This window comes from Palaemon carinicauda, chromosome 37 (assembly GCF_036898095.1).
Source record: "Palaemon carinicauda isolate YSFRI2023 chromosome 37, ASM3689809v2, whole genome shotgun sequence".
NCBI classification, from domain to species: domain Eukaryota; kingdom Metazoa; phylum Arthropoda; class Malacostraca; order Decapoda; family Palaemonidae; genus Palaemon; species Palaemon carinicauda.
The window spans coordinates 67560595-67583237 of NC_090761.1; the positions used below are offsets into that span (position 1 = coordinate 67560595).

A 22643-nucleotide genomic window follows, 5' to 3' on the forward strand; every position below is an offset into this window, starting at 1 on the left:
CATGCGCAGCCAAGGGTATCACGCTTAAGCCGGAGAAATTCCAATTCGCCAGAAGGGAAGTAGACTTCGTGGGCTTCAACCTGGGCTGGGAGGCCTACAAGCCAACAGAGGAACGTTTGGCGGCCATCAAGAACTTCCCGATGCCACGTCAGCCCTCTATCACCGACATAAGGGCTTGGTACGGATTTGTCAACCAGTTGGCGCCATTCCTCGCAACAGCCCCTATCATGAATCCGTTCAGGGAGCTCCTCAAAAAACCAACGGGGAAGGCAGTGTACTGGGACGAGGCACTCCGCACCAAATTTCATCACGCCCAAGATATGATATGCCAACTAGCGAAGGACGGACTGGCCTACTACGACAGGAGCCGCCCCACAGCAGCGATCACCGACTGGAGTAAAGAAGGCATAGGGTTCGTCATCCTTCAACAGTACTGCTCATGCAGCTCCGCCAATACGCCCTTTTGCTGCACGGGTGGGTGGCGCCTGGCACTATGCGGCAGCCGCCATCTCACCGCCGCTGAAGCTGGCTACGCCGCCGTGGAAGGGGAGGCCCTTGCCGTAGCCTGGTGTCTCCAGAAGGCGAGGCTGTTCTTGCTGGGGTGCCCCAACCTCACCGTTGTGACGGACCACCGCCCGTTAACCAAGTTACTGGGGGATCGTGCCCTCACGGAAATCTCGAACCCCCGCCTTTTCAGGCTGAAGGAGAGAACTCTGCAGTACCGATTCAGGGTCAAGTACCTGCCAGGGAAGCGTAACAGCGCGGCGGACTTCCTGTCTCGATACCCCGCCTTAAAGGCCGATCCCAGCGCCTACGACATGGACCTCGACGAAGATCTCACCGACACCATGGCGGCCGCCGTCGTGGCAGCAGTGGAGCACGACAGCTGTGTCGTGGACGAGGCGAGAGTTAGACACGCCGCTACCATCGACCCCGTGTACCAGCTGCTCACGGCCAGAGTCCTGGCCGGGGACTGGGCCGATAGGAAGTCCCAGGAAATTGCGTGCCTTCGGCCCTTTTACAGTGTCAGGGAAAGGCTGGCCGTTATCCAAGACATATACGTTCGAACAGGGCAACGTTCGCCTAGTTATCCCGGAGCCTCTCCGTCAGCAGGTGGCTGCCAACCTACACGCGGGGCACCAAGGCCTGGACTCGATGCAACGACGAGCGCGCCAGACGGTATACTGGCCTGGACTCGAGGGGGACCTGCAGTATCACCGATCCTCGTGCGAAGAATGCGATGTACACGCACCATCTCAGGCCGCGGAGGAACTCATTATCACGCCGCCCCCAGAGTACCCCTTCCAGATGACGGTTGCAGATATGTTTCAGCACGACGGACACTCGTACATGGCCTACGCAGACAGGCTCACAGGGTGGCTGGAGCTCGCCCACTTCCCCCACGGAACCTCCTCCTCCCACATCAAGACTCAGCTACGTCGCTACTTCGCCAGATGGGGGGCCCCGGAGCAAATCTCCACGGACGGTGGCACCAATCTGGCAAGTGAGGAAATGGGGGAATTCTTCAAGTTATGGGGCGTGTCTGTGCGTCTGTCATCCGCCCAGTACCCGCAGTCCAATGGCAGGGCAGAGGCCGCAGTCAAGATTGGGAAGCGGATAATAATGGCGAACACGGGCAGCGGCGGCACCCTCGACACGGACAAGTCCTCTATGGCTATCTTGCAGTACCTCAACACCCCCCTCCGCGGAATAAACAGGTCACCCGCCCAGATGGCAGCGGGCAGGCAGCTCCGAGATGGCGTACCTACGGCTCGCTGGCACCTCACGGTAGACAAACACTGGGGGGCGACCTTACGACAGAGAGAACGTCAGATGGCCGACAGTGGTGCTGCCCTCACCAGGACCGGACCGTCAAGAAAGCTTCCAGCCATCAACCCGGGATCCCAAGTACGAGTGCAAAATCAGGCCACCAAGCTATGGGACCACACCGGTACCGTAGCGGAAACGCTCCCATACCGACAGTACCTAGTCAAGTTAGACGGCAGCGGGCGCCTCTCCCTCCGCAACAGGAAGCACCTGCGTCTCACATCATCGGGGCCCCAGCCTAGGCAGGCCACACCCGCTACGCACCCAGCCACGCCCACGCCCGAGCAGCTACCAGGCAGTCACCCCGCGCCCAGCCCACAGGCAGCACGGAAGCCACGCCCATCACGGTGCACTAGAAGGCCTGCGTGGATGGATGACTACATGTGATCATCGTATATTACAGCGGCACCTGCATACATTTTCTTTTATTTCTGTCTTTTATTGCTTTTGCTTTTCATATTATTCTATGAACATGTATTACCCGCACATTGTATTCTGCATTCCTGACAGCTATGTACCTGTCTTCTTATTATTGCACATGCACCCAATTTAATCCATGTATATCCATGCATTATTTTTTATCATTGCCTCTCCATGTATACCCATGTATTAATCTCGGGGGGGGATGATGGAGTACCTGCAGTAAGATATGTTTTCCCATGGCGGGCAGGCGCCGAGTGAGTGGCACTGTGCCGGTTGCAGAGAGCAACAGCATCAGTTTGTATCTGAGGACGCATTAAACGACATGTCTCCAGCATCGTGTATCTCTCGTCCTATCTTGACATCCAATACCTTGTAAAGGTCTTGAACCATACAAATTTAGCTCCAAAGTTTTTGGTCGAAGTGGAAAAGCTAATCTGCAGTTTGTGAAAGATGTTTTTATGGGGCCTTAAAGCCTCGGATGAGAGGTGTTTTATATTAAATCTTGAACAAATTTACTTAATTTTCCTGGAGCCAGTCTTTCTTCATCCTGTTTGCAACTTCAAAATCTATAATGAACATTCTCTAGTAATAGATATGTCTTTTAAGATAACATTGTCAGGGAGAGAAAATCACATTTAGCCAGACCGAACTACTGTAAACTTTGCCATTCTGTCAATCTTGTACCTTTCCACTTACGTAAATGAATTATCAAGAAGCAAAGTAACCAGGAATACTATTCAGGTCTGGCTCAGGCAAGTTACTTTAAGGGTCCATAGGAAATAACCAGTGACAAAGTAGTATACAGAATTCTTTCTGAATCTTTATTATTTCAGTTAACCTTTCCTGATAGTCATCATGCTAAAAATATTGAAACTACTGATTTCTGACTTCTAAATAAAAAAAAAGAAAATCATTTCCATAGATTCTCAAGAGAAGAACTCCCTTTCTGTCTTTGAGAGACGAGTAGTGATGCTTGAAGATCAACCCCAAGGTATAGTATTTTCATATGGATCCTAAGATTCCCGATTTGCCAAGTGTAATGTTTTTAGCAATTCAATTATTTCTACCTAAATTGAGATTCAAATGGTAATGTGCTGTTTAGACTGTATTTTTTCAAGCAAACTCATTACGTATAATAGAAATTCCAGCCCTTCAGCCCAACTAATTTATCACAGCTGTGGATTAGACGACTCGTATAATGATTCTCGTCGCTGCTGGACACACTGGCCAGCAGTAGTTATCATTCCTTCTTTCAAAATGAACTGAAGCATCGGGGCAAATTTTGTGTCCACAGAACTAATTATGAGTGGTGGATTTATATGGAAATGTATTTAGTCCCCCAAAATAGTTTTTACAAATTGGATATATATTTATGGCTGTATTTGTTTTGATATATTTTATAATTATTTTGCCTGTCAAATTTTTCTATTCATTTTCAGATTGGCGATCTTGAGTTTCGATGCAACAGTCAGAAGACGCAGATTATTGATCTCAAGGAAACTATTTGCTCACTGCAGTCTGAAGTTAAAGGTGCTAGAATTGAATGTGATGGTAAGGATTGGTTTTGTTTTTATATTATTTTTTTTTTTTCAGTGATATATGGTGTACATATATACTAGTAGGAAATGTCCTAATGAATTACCTTTATATTACTTTTTAGGAAATTTGAGATATTTTTGTACTGTAATTTTAGGTTATTACTGAAAATTTATTATTACTAGCCAAGGTACAACTCTAGTTGAAAAAGCTGAAGGCTACAAGCCCAATGGCTCCAACAGGGAAAACAGCTCAGTGTGGTAATGAAATGGAAAAATACGTACAGTATGCCTCCTCCGTTCACCTTGGTGACCGCTGAAGTAGCGTCAGTAGGGGATTCAGCACATGAAGCTTCATTTGTGGTGGAAAACTGGGGAGGATGGGCTGTACCACCATAGCAATACCAACCAAACTCACCTGAATCCCTTGTCAGGCTGGGAGGAGCTAAGAACCCCCCCCCCCTTTTCTTTTTTTTCTTTTGATGTTGGCTACCACACAAAATTGGGGGGAAGTGCCTTGGTAGATAAATAGAGATTTGAGAATTAATAGGAAAGATATATAAAATTGATTTGGACCATTGAAAACATTGAAAAAGATCAATCGTATTTAAGATACGGAAAGAGACTTATGTCAACCTGTTCAACAGAAAAGCTCTTGCATCAAGTTTAAACTTCTCAAGTTTCACAAATTCAACAGCCTGATGAGAAAGATCATTCTATTAGCTGGTCACACTGGAATAAAAATGAGAATTGAACCTTTTAGAGTTAATTAAATACCTAGTTGTACATACAGGACGGAAAGATCTGAATTCAAAGGATAGTCAGAATTATGAAAAATTTATGCAACATGCACAAAGAAGTAACTGAATGATGGTGCCAGAGATTACAGTAATAACCAGATAAGGTATAAAGACCAGGCAGAAAAATACTTAAAATATGGTAGATTGGAAGAGTTAAAACATTTTCTCAGGATATATTGATCATAAAAAATCTTAAAAGACTTTCTCAGTAGGCCAAATGTTTTTGCAAGGGAAAAGGAAACAGACTGGATGCATTTTTCAAAAGTAATTTTGCAATCAGTAATCACACCTAGAATTATAGATGAGTTGCTTGGCATTTCATGCTTTTGGTTCCATTTTAACTATGTTCTTTCTTTTTACACCCTCACATCATCTGCTAAGTAGACATCTGAGAAATACACAATTTAGCGACGGAAAGAAACAAAGGATGTTTTATTCACATCCGTACCATGTTCTTTACTATAGTATACTCCACAGTGCAATATCCATCAAGTAATATTGTTACTTAATTAACATTACTATGCCTTTTGAAAAGCCTTTTCTAGAATGGGAATTTGTTACAATATGGAGTTGCCAAATGTCTCCTTAGCTTGAATTGATGTCTGCCAAAATTTGTGATGTCATTGTACCCATGCATTTCATGGCCTCAGTGGGTGGCAATGACTCATGCATTCAACTATCAAGTAATGATAATTAATTTTGACAGTTATATATTTTTACCTCCGCCAACATAGTTTGAAGGTTGTTTTACCCACTGTTTGTGTGTGTGTGGTTGTTTGTGAACAGGTTCCTGGCCACAATTTTAATCATAGAGTAATGAAACTTGCTGCGATTAACTGTTATGTAAAAAGCCCGAAATGATTAGGTATTGAAAGGTCAAGGTCATGGTCGAGCGGCGGAGGTCTGTGCTTTATTGAGTGCCCCTATAGTTTTATGCTCTGTTGAGTTGCGGATAAAAAAAAAGTAAGTTACTCAGAATAATGACGAGAAAGAATTTTAGTTCTTACTCTATACTGTATAAGACTTTTGTGTTATATTTTTCATGAATAAATGTTGTATGTAGTTGAAATTTGGTTTATATTTGAGTGTTTGAAAATCCACACCAATTAATATACGATAAGGTCAAAGGTCAACGTTGAACAAAAGGTCGATAAATAAGCTGCCGCAGCGGAGGTCTGCGCTCTACGGAGTGCCCCTCTAGTTTATATATATTTTTCTTTGCCACATTCATGTTCTTTTTTAGGCTTATGTATAAGAAAAGGAGAGGTTATGGTAGCCTACTGGAAACGTCCCTGCCTGACAATCTGTTGGATGAGAGTTAGAGACCCACTCAGGTTTGATATTTTTTAGTAGTGTCTGCAACCTCACCATCGTTGTGAGCATTGGATGCAGGGTTTGGGGGAGCCTATAAGTCCACCTGCTGGGTCATCAACAGCCATTGCCAGGTCCTCCTTGGTCCTAGCTTTATGGAAATGGAGCTTTGGTGCAGATAACATATACAGTATAAATGGCAAGTCTCTAGAGCATTTTATTGTCCCTTACCTCTGCCACTCATGAGGGACCTTTAAACCTTTAAAACAATATGTGGTCAAGTCTTAGCTTATGTTCAATGTAAACAGCATTTTAGGTGGAGAAATTTAAACTGGCTTTGGTTTTTTATACTTACCAATAAAGAGATACACAATCAAAGTAATCCTTCATTGAAGGATATGGCCTATGTGTTGGCAAATTTAAGTCTCAACTTGAAGAGTGGGAATTGTAGAATTAGCATAGATGAATTAAAGTTTCTAATTGATCAAAATTTGTGTACTGATCAGAGCACCTGGAACACATTAAGTGGCTACTTTTGCTAACGGTTCTATGTCATCATTTAGTGAGCCCAATCTTCTGTGAATTAATGTCGGTGTGCTGTCATTGCTTCAATTTATAAACAAATGGTTTGTCAATTAGGAGCACTTATTTCTACAATGTAAGCTAAAGCTAGAATGATTAAATAATTTTATTTTTCAGAATTTGTTGCAACAGAGACTGCCAAGCACAAAGAGGCCCTTAGAAATCTTGATCAACAACACAATCATGAAATACAGAGCATGAGAAATGATCATCAACAAGTGGAAGTGAGTTTTATAGATGTACCATTTTTTAGAGTTTACAAGGTGGTGAATGCCCATATTATGTAGAATTCCCAGGTTTAAATGTCAAAGCTTAGTATGTAAAGAGTATTCATATTGAATGTTTGAGGATAAGGCGATCGTCTTATCATTGACGGTACACACGTAAATATTAGTAACGTTATCTCTCATTTGCAAATTCTCCCTTCAAAATCTGTGATTTCTGTTTGAATGGGTAGTTAAACTCGCCTTACAAGCTCCCTTTGACTATTATGGATGACCGAGTTGCAACTCGCCAATCAACGAGGATAATAGCAGGAAAGTTCCCGTGCCACGTACTCACAACCTTGGAGTCCCGGGGCAAACGCTCTACCCGGAAAACAGGTACCTGACAACTACAGATGTAAATACTGTAATCTGACCCCCTCGTCACTGCGGCAGTGTTTTCCAAGTTGAATTACGAAAAAATCCTAAATGATATTAATCACACAACTGAGAGTAAACAATTTTTTTACTTTGGTCATTAGATTGAAGTGATTTTGTTGAGAGTGGAAGTTTTGTGCTAAAAGTTCAAGTAAGAATAAAACTATCATTTATTTTGGTGTTAATGCATTTAGAACTTCTTACTCTCTTAATATACTGTACTGTAGGGTACTGTAATTTTCTTATTTGGGATAAATATCAGATACCCCTTTTTATTTGTTACTTATTTGAAGTAATGAATAAAAGACCAGTGAAGATATGGCAGCCTAGAAGATTGAAAATTATACAGTATCTCTAGCCAGAAGAATAAAGAATATTAAACATGGCTGAAATTATGTCTATGGACAAAGACTTTCTTAAAAATCTTGAATTATAAGCCAAACTCATTGTCAAAACTGGAGCTTGTCTAAACGTTTCTCTAAAATATCTAAAACTCCCATTGTGTTGTAGATAACTGTTCAAACTTTTATAATTCTTCACCCTTTTATTTTGCATGATTTTAGTATTGTACTTTTGAATCTATTCTCTACCATTAAATGTTAATTAAAGAGTAGTTCCCATATTGATATTTTAGCTGTTTCAGTTTATATGTGAATAAACGGATTTTGAGCGAAGACACAGAGCAAAATAAAACATGTCTGACCAACGCAGGTGCTGATAGAGGAATGTAGATAAGGGGTGGGGAGATGTAGGGGTGGAGGGGGATGTTGAAGGGGGAGAGGTCTAATTGGTGAGGGATCTATGGTCGTGGTTCAATCACGCCCCAGTTTTCTATACCGACACTCAAAGAGTGAGCGAGCTAGGTTTATTCCTCGCATTCCATGCATCTCTTTTTTTTTTTTTTTTTTTCTCTGGTATATTCAGCAATAACTATACCTTAGAAATGGTGCTAGAGGAGCATTTCACTGGGCGACACAGGTTCCTCGCCCAGAAATAGATTTTTCCTTCGTTAAAATCCCTTTTTTGGGTGAGATAGCCATGTCGTCCTGATGGAAGGTTCCTATAAGTAGCTTCCTAGGGTATATTTGACTACAGTGATATTCCCAGAGAATTTACCTTTAGGTCTCAAGAATTCTAACTCCTGGCGCGAATATCCTCAAAATTTCTCCTAAGGATATCGCATAAATCAGGGGATGTACATCTTGATACGACACATAGCAATCTTCACCCCGAATAGCGTTTTCGCTTCGAAGGGGAAAGTGGCAAAATTTTTGAAGGGGAGCCGGTATCAAGGTTACCCTTCCTCCGTTATTACTTGAGTATAGTATCCAGATGGCGCTGTATGTCGCCGCCATGTTTATTCCTTGTAGCGTTGAGCAAGGGGCTACAGATATAGTAGTTTCGGGAGGGATCCTGCCGAAGGCCTTTTCTATGAAAAAGGAGGGCGGGTCCATCAGAACTACATGGCTATCTCACCCAAAAATAGATTTTTAGCTTCGCTCAAAATCCGTTTTTTGGGCTCAGGCCATGTCGTCCTGATGGAAGATTACCAGAGCATTGTTTAGAAAGTACTGTATCTGTGGATTTTCCAAATGTGCCTTAACCTCAGGATGATTATTCCTTGGTCATCCAGATCATAGAGCCATACGACATTACCGTTATACATCATTTCTGCTAAATAAACCATGTTAGTACTTCCTGCCCCCTGCAGGGAAGAGTCATACTAGATTTAGGAAAGAGTCTTGAGGTTTGCATATACCATATGAACAAACATAGCATCAAAAGCATACAGGTCTCGATGTATTCGTAGCCAGGTAAAGTTTGTACTCGTAACAGAACAAATTTATTAATTATATTTCGTTTATATATACATATGCAGATTATTAAAGGAAAATAATACTCTAGCATATCTTTATTGAGATGAATTTTGGGGCGAAATAAGACGCAAATACATATCAAGTATTTATTGGTAATAAATAACCAACAAATCAACATACATAACATAATGTTAACATAATTTTAAGAAGTGCAATAAGAAACATGCATTACAATCAGGACCAGAAATGTTTATTTCACCTGAAAGGGAAAAATATTGTTAGCGCCACAAAACTGAAAATTTATTAAATTTTCTAATATGCATTTCTGTGATTTTGATTGTCTTTTCACACTGTGTAAGAACACACGGCACAAGTGTTGTCTCTATGTTTTTTTCACCTTTGATAACTAGAACAGTCCATAGTGCCACCTTGGTGATACTTATCTTAAAGTATTGCACTGTGAAGTGTCAACACCTTCACCCATAATTTGACAGTCCCAATCAATTCACTGTTCCTCGCAGCACTAGACGACAGGTTTTAGGACACTACCTGCCGCCACCACAAATCGTTTCAACTCTTGCACTTGCTTCGCGTAGTGTTTAAAGAACACTCTGGATGACTTCCATCCAGTATATGAGCGAAGCCGCTCAAAGTCCATGTATTGGAAGAAGTTTAATGACGAAGCAATTTTTCTTGGATCATGACCTGCGGGTGTACTGTCAGGATTCGCTCTGCGAATGAAATAGATGATCTTCGCCCTTAGTTGTCTTAGGGATAGATTTGACCCCAAGGTTTCTCCTTTAAAGACCTGTCCTTCCCTGAAGTCTGAAGTTCTACGAAGATAGACCTATAGACACTCTACTGGACACAGCGAGAGATCTTCCTTCAGAGGGCAGATTCTCCAGGGACCCCACCGTTTGGTAGGTAGCTCATTCTTGGCGAGAAATGTTGGGTCAGGAAAGAGATTCAGTTCTCCCACTTCTGTGAACTGAATATGGCCTTCATCTCTGGAAAGGGCCACTATTTCACTAACTCTGGCCCCCGAGGCTAGAGCAAACAAAAATATAACTTTCTGGGTTAAGTCTTTCAGAGAGCAATCCTCATTGTTCACTGTTGAAGCAAAGTGTAGGACCTTATCCAAGGACCATGAAATGGGCTTCTGAGGTGCTGCAGGCCTAAGCCTAGCGCAGGCCTTAGGGATCTTGTTAAAGATCTCGTTTAACAAGTCTACTTGGAAGGCGTATAGCAGAGGTCTAGTCAAGGCTGATTTACACGTCGTTATCGTGTTGGCTACTAAACCTTGTTTATGAAGGTGAATAAAGAAGGATAAACAGAAGTCTGTTGAGATTTCGTTTGGTCCTTTTGCCTTGACAAAAGCAACCCACTTATTCCAAGATGACTCATATTGTCCTCTGGTAGACTTAGACTTATATTCTTCCAAAAAGTCTATACTGCCTCTCGATATCCCAAACCTTTTCTTTACTGTACTGCTAAGGAAAGAAAATCATGAGATGAAGGTTTTGGGTTTTCTGTGATGAAGCGAAGACAGTCGACTTCTATACTTGTTGAGTCAGTACTGGGTCCAGTAGAGGGACCAGCCTCAGCTCCAGTTCCAATATCAGAGGGAGCCAATCGCTCTTTGGCCACTTGGGAGCCACTAGAGCTGCCGTTCCCTGAAAGAATCTCGGCTTGTTGAGGACCTTCATTAAGAGGTTGGTTGGAGGGAACAGGTAAATCCAGTTCCATTTGTTCCAGTCGAGGGACATGGTGTCCACCGCTTCCGCTAGAGGGTCCTCGTATGGGGCCACGTAACGAGGTAGTTTCTTGTTGTCGCTCGTCGCGAAGTGGTCGATCTGCAGTTCTGGGACTTGACGTAAGATGAAGGAGAATGATCCTGCGTCTAGGGACCATTCTGACTCTATCGGTGTGAGCCTGGATAGAGTGTCCGTTGTCACATTGCGGAACCCTTGAAGATGAACTGCTGATAAATGCCATCTCTTCTTTTCCGCTAAGTGGAAAATGGCCAACATCACTTGGTTGATTTGGGGTGATCTCGAACCTTGACGATTCAAACATCTCACTATCACCTCGCTGTCTAAGATCAGTCTTATATGGACTGAATGTCGAGGAGACAGTTTCTTCAGCGTGAGAAAGACTGCCATGGCTTCCAAAACGTTGATGTGGAAGGTCTTGAATAGGGAAGACCAAGTCCCTTGGACTTTCCATTGGTGAGAGTGACCTCCCCAACCTTCCTTTGATGCGTCCGTATGGATGATGACTGAAGGTAGAGGTGGTTGCAAAGGCACAGGCCTTTTCAGGTTCTTGGCCTCCGACCATCGCTTGAGAAGTGATCGTAGTTGAGTCGGTATCGGTCTTCTTAGATCTCTTTGAGCGTTTGATGCGTATCTTCTCCAGACTCCTGATGCATCTTTCAGTTGTGCTCTCAGCACCGGGTCTGTCACTGATGCAAACTAAAGAGAACCCAGTACTCTCTCTTGTTGGCGTCTTGATATCCTGTCTGATTTCAGTAGTCTCTTGACAGATCCTGCTATCTCTTTCCTCTTCCCTGGGGGAATGGAGAGACAGTGAGACTCAAGTTCCAATGAATTCCTAGCCATTGAAACTCTTGAGCTGGAGATAAACGAGACTTCTTGACGTTGATCTTGAATCCCAGATGTTCCAGGAATTGGATCACTTTCTTGGATGCTTGCGTGCACTCCGTCTCGGATGCTGCCCACACCAGCCAGTCGTCCAGGTAGGCTACTACCTGGACACCTTCTAGGCGTAATTGTTGAACGACTGTATCTGCAAGCTTTGTAAAACTCCTTGGGGCGATGTTTAGTCTGAAGGGCATGGCTCTGAAGACGTATTTCTTCTTCTGTAGCCTGAATTCTAGGTAGGAGGAGAGTGGGCGATTGATTGGAAGATGCCAATAGGCATCTGCCATGTCTATCAAGACTGTGTACGCCCTTTTTGGCAGCAGGGTCCTTATGTGTTGAAGGGTTAACATCCTGAACTTGTTGTTTTCTAAGAACTTGTTGAGTGGTGACAAGTCCAGAATGACTCTGAGTTTGTCTGAGTCCTTCTTGGGAACACAAAACAGCCTTCCTTGGAATTTGATGGACTTTGCCCTCCTTATCACCCGTTTGCTCAAAAGTTCTCGGGTGTATTCTTCCAGGACGTGGGTGGAGTGTTGGAAGAATTAAGGAAATGATGGTGGAGCTGTCCTCCAGCTCCATCCTAGTCCGTCCTTGATTAGGCTCAGGGTTCAAGGATCGAAGGTCCAGCGATCTCCTACTGGAAGCATCTCATTGCTTCGACTGTCCGGAGGACTTGCCTCCTTGACCGCGTCCTCCCTTACCCCCTCTTCCTCTTGGAGGGTATGTAGAGGAGCCCCTTTTCGACCCTCTACCTTTAGGACAAAAGGTAGTGGTCTGCCTCTCATATGCGGGTTGAAATGCTGGTGACTGGGCAACCAGCTGCTGAGGCACCATCTGGTAAGTTGGCTGGGGTTGTGCCAACATATGGGGCACCGCGGTCATGGGAACTGCGGGAAGTTGTTGCTGTTACTGTTGTCTGACAGGGCAAGAGGGCAACCTAGGTCTCTTCGTCTTACTCTTTGGTTGGGGACCCTCATCTGGGGAAGACTTCCTCTTCACCGACATGCCCCACTTCTGGAGAAGATTCCTATTCTCCGTGGCGGCCTTGTCCACTACTTCCTTGACCACTTCACTCGGGAAGAGGTCTTTTCCCTAGATATTAGAGGTTATCAGCTACCTGGGTTCATGTTTCACTGCAGCCGAAGCAAACACGAACTCCCTACATGCCCGTCTGGCTTTCACAAAGCCATATAGGTCCATGACCAGTGTAGCCAAATGTGATTTGGCAACGACCATGTACATATCTAGGGATCTGTTGTCACTTGCCATTGCCTCCAAGGTAATCTGGAGGGACAGGGATGCGGCAAGTCTCTCCTTTGTCTCTTGCTCCATTCGCAAGAGAAACTCAGACAACTTAGGGAGGTTTTCTCTGAACTGACGTCCAGCAATATCCGCCTCCAGCTTCTCAACTGAGAAAGTAAGGTGGATTTCCTTCCAGTCGTTCCCGTCCGTAAGCAGGGCTAGGGACAAGGGTCTACACTCCTCGAGTGTAGGGCAAGGCTTGCCTGCGTCCACTGCCTTAAACCCTTTTGCCGTAAAGGGAAAGGCTAGTTTAGCAGGAGCAAGAAAAGAAGGGTGTGTCTTGCTAAGGGCTGGCACTTTGGAATTAGTGAAGCCCTTTTCTTTCAGGCTATTAGCCAGCAAAGCCTGAGCTTTTTCATGGTTAAGAACTATGACCTCTTATGGTTCTGTCTCCTCAGAAACAGGTTCCGCCTTCAAGCGGACGAAGCAGTCTGGGTAAGACTTGAAGCTGGGCCAAAAGTCAACATCCTCTATGAGGACAGCCCCCAGCTTCTCTAAAATGAAAATCTTCCCATTGGTGATAGGCATGTATTCCGCATGCCTCCAAGGGTTCACGTCAGAGCAAGGAGGAAGATTTTTCACGTTGAGTCTCCTCTGAGACCTACGGGACATGGCGAGATGGTCCATCCTTCTCCTCAATTCAGCGTCCCTTTCTTCTTCGTTCTGCCTACGAAGACTTTCCATCATAGACATGAGACTAGCTAAAGCTTTTCCCATGTCATCCGATGGAGGAGCAGAAGACGTAGAGGGTACTGGTTCTGGGGCCGGAACCGACGAAGCGGACCCCGATTCGATGTCGTCCTCTTCAGTCTCGGGAGCCAGGGTAGACTCCTCTTTTAGACCTCCCGCTAGAAGATCTTTTTCGGTGTCCTCGGACACCTCCGACATCCTCTCAACTAGGTGAATGTCCTTCATCGCGTCAGAAACATCCGTATCTATGGATATCTGGACGCAAGGGATCTCAGGATGAGGCTGGGGTATAACAGCATCCACAGACACCATGGGGAACAGACAGGCACGCATCCGTTTATTCGGAAGGTAAGGCCCCGTGGCATTCTTCTGAAAGCCATAAACCCATCTGCGCAGCTTACTCCATGCTGCATCCCTTGACTCCGCTGTCTTGGGGTCATCAAAAGCCTCAGTAACCAAGGCCTTGCACACATTGCAGTCCTGGGGATCCCAGTAGTTTAGAGGTCCCTTAGAGATGGCGCAGAGAGAGTGAGCTCTGCCTCTACATGGCCTCAGAAGTCCTTGCTCCTCACGTTGCAAAAGACTCTCTGGCACTTGGGATGGTCCTCCTGTAAAGAGAGGAAAACTAAATGAGTATGCAGTAGTTCATCTCCCCTGATAAACTATATAAATATTATTAATATTTTTGCATATTTATTGCATATAGCTTAGGATAGATAAGCTAGAAAAGAATTAGGAAAGACACATACTTACGTTTCCCGTCCAAGCCAATTGCTGCGACCTCCCCCAAAATTAAAACCTAGAATATTCCTATTCAGGAAACCCAATGGAAAAATTCTAACCTGTAAGGATAGATAAGTGTAACTTAACTCTGGCTTTCCAAAGGTTTTAATAATGAGGGTAAATTGTAACTGATCATCTATCAGTATGTGGAAAGAAATCTTTTCTTTCCATATATAATTGGTCTCAACAATAGACTGAGCATGGATACACAGGGGTATGTTGGAAGAACATGTATGAAAGTATACTAAAGCCACTAGGCTAGTAGCCTAGCGGCGGATGAGAATCGACTAACTTAATCGCTGAAACTCTCTCGTATACGATCTCAGAAGAGGAATATATATATGCAATCAATGTATCTTACATGTATAAATTACCTAAATAGCTTCATTTAATTATTATTACACTAGGAAAGTCTATTATATCATGCATGAAAGTAAACTAAAGCTCATAGGCTAGGAAGCCTAGCGCAAGCAAGATTCGGTTACCTAAATCGCCGAAACTATCAAGAATACAATCGGCATAATATAATTAACTCCTAGCAATGAAGTCTGAATAGCTCCAAGATATTCATGCTATTAATACCGGGAAAATCGTTCAGGCTAACTAAATAACTCATGCATAATGAACGACAGCGCCCATGACGCCTCCGGTCAAGGCAAAGCTCTCTCACTTAAATTAACCTAATTTCACTGCGAGGCAAGAGCTAAAATTTATACAATGTAAAGATTGAATACTGAACTTTCCAGAGGCAGAAGAGGCTGGAGATTGCATGATGAATCCAAAAAGCAGAGCGTACACGAAAGAGAAACAAGGAAAATCAGTGAGCTGTAGCGCTACACTTATAGGAATAAGCATGGCGGTGACGTACAGCGCCATCTGGATACTCAAGTAGTAACGGAGGAAGGGTAACCTTGATACCGGCTCCCCTTCAAAATTTTGCCACTTTCCGCCTCGAAGCGAAAACGCTATTCGGGGTGAAGATTGTTATGTGTCGTATCAAGATATACGTCCCCTGATTTATGCGATATCCTTAGGAGAAATTTTAAGGATATTCGCGCCAGGAGTTAGAATTCTGGAGACCTAAAGGTGAATTCTCTGGGAATATCACTGTAGTCAAATACTGTATACCCTAGGAAGCTACTTATAGGAACCTTCCATCAGGACAACATGGCCTGAGCCCAAAAATGTAATCTAATATTGTTGCTGTTCTTGAAATATTTTATTTTGATTAATACTTCTCTTGTTTATGTATTTCCTTTTCTCACTGAGCTAATTTTCCCTGTTGGAGCCTTTGGGCTTATAGCATCTTGCTATTTCAACTAGGGTTATAGCTTAGCTTTTAATAATAATAATTATGATAATAATTATAATAAGGATGTGCAATGTCTCGTGTCATCATCATCTTCGTCATCTCCTATGCCTATTGACTCAAAGGGCCTCGGTTAGATTTCGCCAGTCGTCTCTAGCTTTAGTTTTTAAAACAAAACTTCTTAATTCATCATCTCCTACTTAACACTCCATAGTCCCAACAAATCTCTCTTGAGAGTGTGAAGAGCATGCCCAAACCATCTCCATCTACCTCTCACCACGATCTCATCCACATAGGGCACTCGAGTTGTCTCTACTATAGTTTTATTTCTAATCCTGTCATGCCATTTAACTTACAATATTCTTCTGAGGGCTTTGTTCTCCACCATCCCTAACTGTTCTATGCATTACAAATCCATGAGGAGGATAAATAACATAGGTAACAATACATTCCCGAAAGTACACCACTGTTCACTGGAAATTCACTTGATAGGACTCCAATAACATTAACTTTGCACTTGCTATGCTCGTGAACAGACTAAATCAAATTTTTATATTTAAGAGGAGCTCCATAATAACGAAGGCTTCTCCACAAAATTGACTAGTGTACACTGTCAATGTTGTACAACGTCACAAAATGAAAATTTGGCCAGTACAACTTCTACCTTTTCTAAATCCTGCTTGTTTATCTCTCGGCTTTTCATCAATCTTTCTCTCTAGTCTCTTTAGAATGAGCATACTTTATCTTTTCATGACAAATGACATAAAGTGTTATGCCTCTGTAATTATTGGAATCAATCAGATCTTCTCGGGAGTGGGATACCATAGTTTATTAAACATTTATTTGCTTTGCTTCAGTTTCTTCCCCCACGTTTGATGCCAATCCTGAGATGATTATCATCATCATAAACATTTTTAAATCACTTTTCCCATAACCCTTACAAGGTTAGTGAAGCAAGGTAAATTTGAGGTCGCATTAGGTGTTGTGAAGTGTATTTGTATTGAATGCTAACTGCCACCAGTATTGTCATTGCTGTTTGCAGCTGTATCTGTTAAGATACATTTTTTCCTAGTATTGTGTAGTCATTTACTAGAGCCTTGATTGCCAAAGTTGGATTACTGGTGTATATCTATCCTGATGGATGTAATGGTAGGGTATTATTTCCTTGTCATCCCAATCTTTATAAGAAGAGTAACTCAGTAATTTTTATTTCTTCACAGGCTGAATTACGGGAAAGAATAAATAATTTGGATGCCAGACGAAGTGAGGCAGAAGGAGAAGTATCTAGTTTACGGGTTAAAATTTCTACTGATCATACTACGGCTCAAGCCCAACAGGCAGCCTTACGACAGCAATTGAAGTCTGAGAATGCAAGTGATTTTAAACTAGTTTTTTTTTGTATTTATAAACTTGTTAAGGGACTAGATGTGTTGCTAAACTTATTTTTTTTTATGTATTTCCATTGAGATTTCAAATCTTTGACCTCAAAGTATTATATAAAACCACAGGTGTTTAACTATTATTCATCAGTCTATGTTGCTTATCAGAAAGCCAGACCCCTAAAATGACACTTGAACTGCTGGTATTTTGAAGCTAATTGTAAACAATATTCATCCCAACATTAATGCAGTACATATGAGTTAAAATTCCTTTTGACAGGCATCGCTGATGCGAGGAATGGAGGAACGTCTTCGTGCTATGGAAGAAAGCCGAAATGAAGCAGAGGAGCGCCTTAGAGTTCAAATAGCATCAAACACATCGTTGACAACTGCTAATGCCAAACTGAATTCCCAGATACATTCTCTTACCAATCAGCTAACAGAGCTTCAAGCAGTAAGTGTGGAATTTTCCTTGATATATTCTTCCAGAAACACTTTTTTTTTAAGAAAGCAAGGTAATTGTTTACAACACCATGCTCTCCATTTACTCCAAAATAATGTAATCCTGCAGTTCTCATCTTCTTGCACAGTAATTAGGTGGTTATTTAAATTCTGGGAAAGCAATAATTAGCAAGATATGTTGAGGAAGGGGGAAGGGGTTATAAAAAGAAAATAGCTCGGTTTCCTCACCAAACGACTTGGAACTGACATGTCAACATAGTCAAGCAAACAGAATTCGTGATGCCAGCGTACATAAACAGAAGTTCGGGATGCCAGCGTACATTTGATATACTGTATATTCAAAATATACTTAATAAAAAATTGAGTGATTACTCAAAAGTGTCACTATTTGTAAATTGCATATTTTATAGACTCTTTTGAGTAATTAATCCATCTTTAATTAAGTATATTTTAGTTAGCAGAGGGGTTAGCGTGGGTAGACTAACCAGCCCGCTCACATCAGCACTAGTAAACAACCACCAACTTTTTATTTCTGCTGGTTAGAGTTAAGATGTAGTCTTGCTCTTCCATCGAAACCTTTTAACCGGAGTAAGTTTAAAAGCAACTGGCCTTTAGTTCAAAAAATTGTTTTTTATTTTCAGATGGTGACTCGGATTTCCCTTAGGTGTGGACTCTATCCCTTCCCTTCGGTGTGGACTCTATCCCTTCCCTTAGGTGTGGACTCTGTCCCTTCCCTTAGTAAAGCAACTGCAGCCATCATCAAGGGAAGTCTCCGTTGCTGCAAGCCTTCCTTTGGGCTTTTGGATCTTCCCGCTAAGGAATGGTTTCCGAGGGTGTTGCAGTTTACTGTAGCACTAAAGGCTTCTGCTCACCTTCATTCCTGCAGCACTGGTATAGGAACGAGAGCAGTGGTAGACAGGTTCCCTTAGGGGTGAACCCAGAAACGAGCTTTGGCTACGTATCACAGGCAGCTCTCGATGCTGAACTTCAACTTGAACACAGCTTGTTAATGGGAAGCAGAGAGTGCTGCCCAGAGGTCTGCCTCCAGGTGTTGGACAACTTCCCCTTCCAAGGGAGAGTTAATTTCCACCAGGTGTTGGGCAACTTTCCTTTCCAATGGAGAGTTACCCTTCACCAGCCACTGTCCAGCAATTTTCCCGCTTGCGTGGTGAATTTCCGACAGTGGCAACAGGGGCTGATCGCCTTACCCGCCTGTGGTAGAGACTGCCTTCACCTAAGTGGTCCCCCCCCCACCCCGGGGGGGGGGGGATTCCTCTGGCTGGAATTGGATTCGTCCATGTCCTGCTCTTGCTCTTTGGAGCTTGGTGACGATGGGGTTAGATGACTGGTTGCAGTACTTACTCTTACGAGGAAGAAACTGTTCGTAGGCTATAACTTTTTAGTTATTTCCTACATTGTGCCTGTGGGGCACAACAAAGCTCATGCACCTTTATGAGGCCAAGCCCTTGGGAGCCTGCGTCTTATGGTTTCAACCTCTTACGCAGAAGCAACTGCTCTTTGGGTTATTGCCTACATAATATCTGTTGGGCACAACAAAGCTCATGGAGCTTTGTGAGGACAAGCCCTTTGGGACCTGCGCCTCATGATTTCAACTTCTTATGATGGAGACACTGCTGTTCTTCAAGTCCAGCACAGCCTTTTTCGTTCCTTTCAGAGGGGATGATATAAGGCCACATGCCGGTGGGGCGTAGGATGAGCAGGAGTACTGCAAAGACCATAGTTTTGCAGAGAAGTCATGCACAGTGATGCGCCCATCCACTGAGCTATAGCAAGTTGGAAGGGTGAGGTCTTCTCACATTACCTGTACCTGTTCTTACAGTTAAGAGTTGACTCTCTCCTCGCCAGGATTCACCTGTGTTCGCCAGCACTCGCCACACTCACCGGTGTACGCTCAGCAGTGTTCGCTTACACTTACCAGCGTTCACTAGCATTTGTTAACACTTGCTAGCATTTGCTGGCACTTTTCGGTGTTCGCTGGTAAGCCAGTACAAACCTGCATAGTGTTTGTGTTCTTTCCATACTGTGCCAACAAACCCTTACCTGCGAGACTTTGCTTCTTCATGGGAGGAGAGCCCACCTGACACTAAGCATAGAGAGGTGTGCCAGAAAACTCCCTTCCCTGAGGAGGTTTACACAACTACAGGCATTCGCTATTACCCCATAAGAGGCTGTAACGAACTCCTTCAGTTATGCATGCGCGCTCGCCAAGACTAAACCCTCAAGGTTATTGCTACAAATACAGTTTACTGTGTATTGCATGTGGCTGCCACATGAACCCGGGGCACAATAATAGACTGGTCTCTTTTTATGGAACATAATTTTATTGCAGAACATGGGGGATTGACTTTTATATATACTGATGGCTTCAAATCTGTTGCTGGCATTGGATTTGCAGTACACTATATAGTAATGCTTTAATTGTAGAGGTGCACTTCCTCTAGTCTCGTCTATATTTACTGCTGAATTATGTTGTAACATAACTGCAAAGAGAGTCAGTGAGCCATATGGTCTGTCCTATGACATCACCCATTCAAGGGTATGAGGACAAGTTAAACTCAATTTCGTCCCTGAGTTTGTAGCTAAAACTCAGAATCCGGCTGTAGCAGATCCTAGATACGGCCCCTTCTAGATTGAGAGTCTCCGTTCTGTAACAGATGACCTAGACCAACTGTTACTCGGCCCTGTGAGGGTACTAAGGAAATACTTGAAAAGAACCTCCAGAGTCTGCCCTCAGATCAGCAGGCTCTTCGTGAGCAATGGAGGAGAACCAAGAGGAAGATTACAAAGAACTCTCCGTAGATCAGACAGGTAATCGAGAGCCATACAACCAGGCTGCTCACATCCCAGTTGTCGTTCCTGTGGTCATGACGTCAGGGGTGTCAGCAAATTCCTGGCGTTCAAAGAGAATTTCTCTGTTACACAGGTTTTACAAGCAGGTGTGTGGAAATGGCAAACAACGTTCACCGCCCACTACCTGCAAATGCAAAACAACCCACAGGAACCTGAATACACTTACTTTATGACCTGTTGTGGCTGCACAAAATGTGGTCAGTAACATATCAGTTCCCTTATAGGACAAGTAGCAGTCAGTTGAGGACAGGTTGTTACCCGCAAGTAAGTCTAAGATAAATGTGTGACTGACAGACCACTGCCTATGTCACTGTTACGATCCTTGTGGGGATCGAATCAGGTTCTTTTGAATTGGTTTATTAAATTAGGATAAATCGACAATAACCAAATGAAAAAAGGAATATAGAAAGAAAACTCGCAAAAAAAAACATAATTTTATTTAAAACTAGTCAAAGATCAATGTTTCTTGATTTGAGTACTTGGTAAGCACAGAATTGAACAAAGAAAATCATCTGATTAAACTACACTTCAGCAAATAGGGGAACAGTCAAGAAAGCAGACAAATAATACTTAAAAGAAATGATGGTACTCTTCACAGCAGATCTTGACGATTCAGGAACGTAGATATTTCAGGTCTGGGTGCTTCGTGGTTGGTAATAACGACAGGGGTCAACTCGTCCTGACATCTCGGACAAGTTGTCGTAAGGCTGGTCACATCTGCATTGTGGTCCTTATGTTCTCTCTTTCTCTGTGCTTGTTCTCTCTTGTTTTCTCTCTCATCCTCTTTGAAGTTTATATACCCCTGTATGGGAGGGGCTAACTATGGACAATTCCATATAAGGAAATTTTTTCCTTTCTTCATCCTCATTGGTTTTCCTTAAAACCACGCCTCTTTGATCGCATCTTCCCGAACGTTCTTCTGGTGTAATCATGATCCATGTGACGCTATAATTGAAGCGAGACGTGTTTACCTTCCGTTAATCTATGTTCTTCGGCGACAGATGGCTCTCCTTGTGCTATGGGGCCTTCCAAAACGCTGGCTCCTCGAATTGCTACAACAGACGATCCTTATGCCCCAGGTCTGCTGATCTAGGTACATCTAATAAATATCTTGACCTCAATCAACGGTGGTGACAGTTTCTAATAAACACTAGTGGGACCCCTCCTCTCTGCTTCTTAAGAGTAGAAACTTTACATGTTTTAACATTCTTTTCTATATTATTCTATCTACCCATGACACGTCCCCCCTAAAAGAAAAAAAAAAAGGAAAATCTACTGATTTTATCTCTTTTTTTTTTTTAAACAAAATCATCAAGGGAGAAAATCACTTATCCCTAAACTGAGAAACAATTACTTCACTACTCTCGCATTATGTAACTAAACCAAAACACACACTTACTTGTTAATGAAAGAGAGAAAAAAAAAATGTCCATGTCATTCTGAAAAATCTCTAGAAAAACTGTTGGCTATTGAATTATTCTTTCCCTTTATATGAACTATCTTTAAATCGAAATCTTGTAATTCTAAACTCCAACGCATGAGACGTTTATTCTTATTCTTAAACCTAAGTAAACTAACGGATTATGATCAGTATACACAGTTAAAACATGACCACTATGTACATATATCTCAAAATGTTGTAAAGTTGATACTAAACCAAACAATTCATTCTCAATAGTTGAATAATTCTGCTGTGTTTTATTTAACTTCGAATAATAAGCTACAGGGTGCTTAGTCCCGTTCACTTCTTGCAACAGAACTCCTCCTATGCCAATATCACTTGCATCTATCGCTAAATTAAATTCCTTGCTAAAATCGGGCAACATTAGTACGGGCTCGTGAATCATTATGGCCTTTAACTTATTGAAAGCTTCGATACATTCATTACCAAATACAAAGCTTCGTCCTTTCTTGAAAAGATTAGTTATTGGAGCACTTATTTCAGAAAAATTATGAACAAATCTGCGGAAATATGAAATCATTCCGATGAATCCCATTGCCTGTTTTTTACTGGTAGGGATTGGGAAGTTAATGATAGCCTCTATGTTCCCATCTTTTGGACAAATCTTACCTAGACCCACTTTATGACCCAAATATGTGATCGAGGTTTTTCCGAATTCACATTTCTTCAGATTTAAAACAAGTTTTGCTTTCTCAAGGACTGCTAGGACTTTAACTAAAATGCGTAAATGTTGCTCCCAAGTATCTGAAAATACTACAAGATCATCCAAATACACGACACAGTTATCAA

General features: G+C 42.7%; 1 protein-coding gene across 2 annotated transcripts in view; it reads left to right on the forward strand.

The window, feature by feature from the left end:
• The window catches only part of LOC137629757 (leucine-rich repeat-containing protein 45-like), a 121907-nt gene that overhangs the window by 46956 nt on the left and 52308 nt on the right, over positions 1-22643 (forward strand). For both annotated transcript variants that reach the window (XM_068361363.1, XM_068361364.1), the window contains exons 9-12: positions 3690-3801; positions 6596-6702; positions 16901-17050; positions 17340-17513. In XM_068361363.1, coding sequence (XP_068217464.1) covers positions 3690-3801; positions 6596-6702; positions 16901-17050; positions 17340-17513 — 543 coding nt within the window. The remainder of the gene's footprint in view (positions 1-3689; positions 3802-6595; positions 6703-16900; positions 17051-17339; positions 17514-22643) is intronic.